Source organism: Diaphorina citri, unplaced genomic scaffold (assembly GCF_000475195.1).
Source record: "Diaphorina citri unplaced genomic scaffold, Diaci psyllid genome assembly version 1.1 scaffold2854, whole genome shotgun sequence".
Taxonomy (NCBI): domain Eukaryota; kingdom Metazoa; phylum Arthropoda; class Insecta; order Hemiptera; family Psyllidae; genus Diaphorina; species Diaphorina citri.
This window is the reverse complement of record NW_007380270.1, coordinates 1-5,751: the sequence shown is the minus strand read 5'-3', so window position 1 is coordinate 5,751 and position 5,751 is coordinate 1. Positions and strand designations below refer to the sequence as shown.

At 44.4% G+C, this 5,751-nt stretch overlaps 1 protein-coding gene across 1 annotated transcript in view; it reads right to left on the bottom strand.

The window, feature by feature from the left end:
• LOC103519631 (phosphatidylinositol 3-kinase regulatory subunit beta-like) overlaps nt 1–5,576 on the bottom strand; it is a gene marked incomplete at its 5' end in the record, with an annotated part of 8,435 nt that extends 2,859 nt beyond the window's left edge. Inside the window, 5 exons of the mRNA XM_026831076.1 lie at nt 159–463; nt 1,433–1,557; nt 2,069–2,220; nt 2,251–2,631; nt 5,413–5,576. Coding sequence (XP_026686877.1) covers nt 159–463; nt 1,433–1,557; nt 2,069–2,220; nt 2,251–2,631; nt 5,413–5,576 — 1,127 coding nt within the window. The remainder of the gene's footprint in view (nt 1–158; nt 464–1,432; nt 1,558–2,068; nt 2,221–2,250; nt 2,632–5,412) is intronic.
• Between the last annotated feature and the right edge of the window lie 175 nt (nt 5,577–5,751).

Genomic DNA, 5,751 nt, shown 5'->3' with positions numbered 1-5,751 from the left:
TGAATTTGAACGGCTCCGAGAACGTCCGGAGAACGCCCGGAGCCGGGTTCTTACCTTGTCCACATCGTTGCTATGTATGTCCGCGTCTACATCGCTACTGAACCGCGACACCGGGTATAACAGTCGCGTATCCAGGGTGCTGTTGTACTGGCTTAGACTCTCGTGTTTGTAGTAGTTGATGAGTTCGACCACCGAGGTGAATTTGAACGGCTCCGAGAACGTCCGGAGAACGCCCGGAGCCGGGTTCTTACCTTGTCCACATCGTTGCTGTGTATGTCCGCGTCTACATCGCTACTGAACCGCGACACTGGGTATAACAGTCGCGTATCCAGGGTGCTGTTGTACTGGCTTAGACTCTCGTGTTTGTAGTAGTTGATGAGTTCGACCACCGAGGTGAATTTGAACGGCTCCGAGAACCCGTACCGCCCGTTACGGTGGAAGATTTTGATGAGTTTGTTTGTACCTGGAATGGAGCAGTTGCAAATGGGAAAATATTATTAATAAAAGGTCGATTCCTACGTAAAAAGTTGTGATGGAAGATTTTGATGAGTTTGTTTGTACCTGGAATGGAGAAGTTGCAATTGGGAAAATATTATTAATAAAAGGTCGATTCCTACGTAAAAAGTTGTGATGGAAGATTTTGATGAGTTTGTTTGTACCTGGAATGGAGGAGTTGCAATTGGGAAAATATTATTAATAAAAGGTCGATTCCTACATAGAAAAGTTGTGAAAAATACCCAAAAGGGACTTTTCAGTCCTACGTTTATACCCAAATAGGACTGAAAAGTCCCTTTACTCCAGCAGTCTAAACAAGGTCTCGTATACTTGATGGGTTAATAGTAATAATAATAATAATACCTAGTGCTTACTTATACCCAAATAGGACTGAAAAGTCCCTTTACTCCAGCAGTCTAAACAAGGTCTCGTATACTTGATGGGTTAATAGTAATAATAATAGGTAGTGCTTATTTATACTGCTCGCATAGGACTGAAAAGTCCCTTTACTCCAGCAGTACTATTATTGTGGTCAAATTCTCAAATTATATTGAGGATAAAATTCCATACCTCGGCTGGGATTGAACCCACGCCCTCACAAGTATTCATTGAGGTGTTCAAAATATTTGAGGTATTCATGGACGTTGAACCCAGGGAATTGCTGGTCACTGAGGTATTCAAGGGGTTATTGGATGAGCTCATGGAACTCTGGGCATTATTCATAGAACTTGTGTTCATAGGATTGTTTATGGAACTAGTATTCATAGGATTGTTCATCGGGTTATTCATAGGACTGGTATACGCCCTCCTGTTTACCAGGCGGGCGTCTTGACCACTACACCACCGAGGCAGGTGTTCTTGACCACTACACCATCGATTAATAGTAATAATCACCTATACATTTTACATCAATAATTAAAAATACAAGTTGACTTACCGCCTTTACGCAAGGTGAGCGTGTATTCTCCGTTCTTGGTCGAAGTGTCCCGAACCAGGAATGTACCATCGGCTGTGTCCGCCAGCTTATCATTCACATCATCCCGCGATATATCACCCCAGTACCTGACAACAGAACGAACAACAGTAAGTAATCAAATCAAATCATGAATATTTTGTGGTAAAGCAGAGCTTTTGTTCTAAATTTAGTGGGTATCACAGCATTACTAAGTGCCTCCGTGACTATTAATTTTCATCTACTCGTAAATCCCTTTTTTAGAATCCACTTTATTCGATGGAATTCGTCGCTTCGACTCACCATTCAGCGTCGCGTAACGAATACGTCTCTGGGCCGCTACTCATCTTACGTAACTGGCGAAACCCGGTATGGTAGTGAATAAAATAATATTGTAAAACAAAAAAAGCGATCTGTTTTCATTTTCCCCTATTGGTTCTAATTTCCATTTGAGTTTTTCACTTATTTTTACCAAAATTCCACGTATTTTATAGCAATAATAGAGCGTATTTTTTATATTGCTCGCTTAGGACTTAAGTCCCTTTACTCCAGCAGTAGGCCACTACTATTATTACGGTCAAATTCTCAAATTATATTGAAGAATTCGTCGCTTCGACTCACCATTCAGCGTCGCGTAATGAATTCGTCTCTGGGCCGCTACTCATCTTTGCGACATCCAGACTAGACTGTCGCGAGTGTACATAGGTAGCGCTCGGTCGCGGCGACAGTTTGCGAGGCGGCAACGCTGGAGGCGACGAGAAAGTTGGCAACACCTGAAACAAACGGGGAGATCAATGAATCTCGTTCGAGTTCTGCGCGAACGTTTCCGACGGCGGCCGAAGAATCACGAACGTGAACGACTGAATCAGAATGGTCGGGGGTTCCCGCACGCCACGCGCGTACTGTAGTGCGCACATTCGCGCCAAGTGGGCCATCAGGTATCGCAGCGCCGAGAAATGGTGAGCGGGAAAGTCTTGAACTAGCGCGAACAATCGCGATCCGATGTGTCGATCGTTGGATCCGCTGAGAAGGGAGACGAACTTCTCGTAGTAAACGTAAGGGATGAGGGGTTCGGTCAGCGATTTGAGGTAGGTTTTCAGCATAATCGCCAACAGGGCTGGTTCTAACTTGGAGAAGTTGTAGCTCTTGATTTCCCCGGAGTAGGCGTGGAAGAGCTCCGCCACCTGAAAATGAAGAAACAATGGGGCAGTTGCAATTGGGAAAATATTATTAATAAAAGGTCGATTCCTACGTAAAAAGTTGTGAAAAATCCAAATCTGAGGTCAAAACTCTAAAAAAGTAACTTTAAAAGGTCGAAAATTCAATTTTTAATTGCCGTTCCAATGAAAAATTTCAAAGAATTGTGACGTCAGATTTCACGTCAAAATGCGCAGAAACGCATGCGCACAAACAAATAAAGCGGGAGTCATGAATTATGACGTCATCGCAAACTTCAAGATTTACCGGTATTTTTTAAATCGATTTATATCCGGATCTAGAGGTCGTAGAAGAAAAAGACAAATTCCCTAGTTCCTCATTTTTTCTGTTGTCTTAGAAACCTCACCCAAGTAAGCGCAACTGCTCTATTGAATCAGTTTTAAGTTTCCATTTATTAGAGAGAGGCAATCAATAAAATTTATTGACGGACCGCTCAAAGTTTGCGTTGCCAAAACGACACAGCATACTTTTCAGGCAAAATTGTTAACACAACATATCAACAGAACATAAAAAAAAAATCATATAAATGGTACAGGAACTCATTCGTAGAAGCAATGCTTGTGCCACGGACGGGGGAAAATAAAATACAAAAATATTATTTGGAAAAACAAGTTCTTTTTTCTTCGCCTTCTCCCGTGTACAGACGGGGTCGGCGTTTTTCGTCAGCCTCTCAATCAGTCCTGACTAGGGTGATTGCTTTGGGCTGACATTTGGTTTTGGCTGCAAAAATTTTAGGATGCTCTTCGCACTCAACCTTTGCTATTCCTTTAGCAAGGGAAATTTCAGGCTGATATGGTCTCTGTTCGAGGGAGGTTTTCGTGTCGTACAGGTCTCGCAGGCAATTTCGAAGTAGTTCGGTGTTTTCGAGCAGCTTTTTCACCTGTAATAATACATATGATAATAAACTTTCTTTTTGTTATTAATATATTTATTAGGAATAATAAACCTTATGACACCTATTAATAGCAAGGGTCTTGCAACCAGGCAAAAGGTTTTTTTTTTCATTTGTTTTTGAGTCAGCCAAAAATTACAACATATTTATAAAATTAATAGTGATACCTATCGAAATAAAAGTGTTTTCAAGCAGCTTTTTCACCTGTAATGATAATAAAATAATAAACCTTATGACACCTGGGGGCGTGCATCCTTGTGCAATTTGGCTTGCAGTTTGAGTTGCTCTTCGCATTCACACTGCACGGGTTGGGAAGTTAGGAGGGACTACATTAGGATAGAATATACCTTGTCTATACTGCCAGCATAGGACAGAAAAGTCCCTTTACTCCCGTTCATGTACGTACCTCGTGGGGGACGTGCATCCTTGTGCAACTTTTCTATTCTACATACCTGCCTCGGTGGTGTAGTGGTCAAGGCGCTCGCCTGGTAAACAGGAGGGCGTGGGTTCAATCCCAGCCGAGGTATGGAATACCTACCTCGGTGGTGTAGTGGTCAAGGCGCTCGCCTGGTAAACAGGAGGGCGTGGGTTCAATCCCAGCCGAGGTATGGAATACCTACCTCGGTGGTGTAGTGGTCAAGGCGCTACCTACCTCGGTGGTGTAGTGGTCAAGGCGCTACCTACCTCGGTGGTGTAGTGGTCAAGGCGCTACCTACCTCGGTGGTGTAGTGGTCAAGGCGCTACCTACCTCGGTGGTGTAGTGGTCAAGGCGCTACCTACCTCGGTGGTGTAGTGGTCAAGGCGCTACCTACCTCGGTGGTGTAGTGGTCAAGGCGCTACCTACCTCGGTGGTGTAGTGGTCAAGGCGCTACCTACCTCGGTGGTGTAGTGGTCAAGGCGCTACCTACCTCGGTGGTGTAGTGGTCAAGGCGCTACCTACCTCGGTGGTGTAGTGGTCAAGGCGCTCGCCTGGTAAACAGGAGGGCGTGGGTTCAATCCCAGCCGAGGTATGGAATACCTACCTCGGTGGTGTAGTGGTCAAGGCGCTACCTACCTCGGTGGTGTAGTGGTCAAGGCGCTACCTACCTCGGTGGTGTAGTGGTCAAGGCGCTACCTACCTCGGTGGTGTAGTGGTCAAGGCGCTACCTACCTCGGTGGTGTAGTGGTCAAGGCGCTACCTACCTCGGTGGTGTAGTGGTCAAGGCGCTACCTACCTCGGTGGTGTAGTGGTCAAGGCGCTACCTACCTCGGTGGTGTAGTGGTCAAGGCGCTACCTACCTCGGTGGTGTAGTGGTCAAGGCGCTACCTACCTCGGTGGTGTAGTGGTCAAGGCGCTACCTACCTCGGTGGTGTAGTCAGTACGGCTTTTCCCCTTTAAAAAAAAAAAAAAAAAAAAAAAACTGTCGAGAACTGTCAAAATCAGGTCAACATACAACTAATCATTACTCCAATGTCAATGAAAAGTACTTTTGGGGGGTTTTGGGTATGATTTTCTTCTTCTTCGGCTTTTCCCATGTTCAGATGGGGTCGGCCTCTCAATCAGCTTTAGAGTGATCGCTTTGAGGCAATCTAATTTTGGCCAAACAAAATTTTCCGAGTGGATGCCCTTCGCACTTCACCTTCGCTATTGATATAGCATAAGGATTTTGGGGGGGTCTTAAATAGAATAGAATAGAATAGAATATACCCTGTTCATACCGCCAGAATGAGACTGAAAAGTCCCTTTACTCCCGCAGTCTAAACAAGGTCTCATGTATTTGGTACAAAATAGGTGTGTTTTTTATAAATTAAAACCTTGCTTAAATTAAAAAAAAAAAAAGAGAGAAAGAAAAAATAGAAGAAGACCGGCACTTACCTGACTAGCGTTGCCGGGTTCAAACAAATTAGCAGCACTTAGGCCGCAGTCCGGCTTGCTGTAATGTTCTGAGGCGGCCTTCAAGTTATCCGACTTGAACGGTGAAGTGGTAGACGACACATTGTCTGTTTTATTCAGCAGATTGGGCGCATAGGACAGGTGGCCTGGAAGCAGATAGCAATTATTACTCATTTGTTTTTAGTCCGTCCTTCCTTTATTATTACTAATAATAAAAGGTATAGTGGACGGACTATTGTATTTGCTTCGGTGTCGTCTGTCGGTCGGTCGGTCTGTCTGTCCCCATAGAAGGACTTATCCAAACCTAGTCGACCTATATAT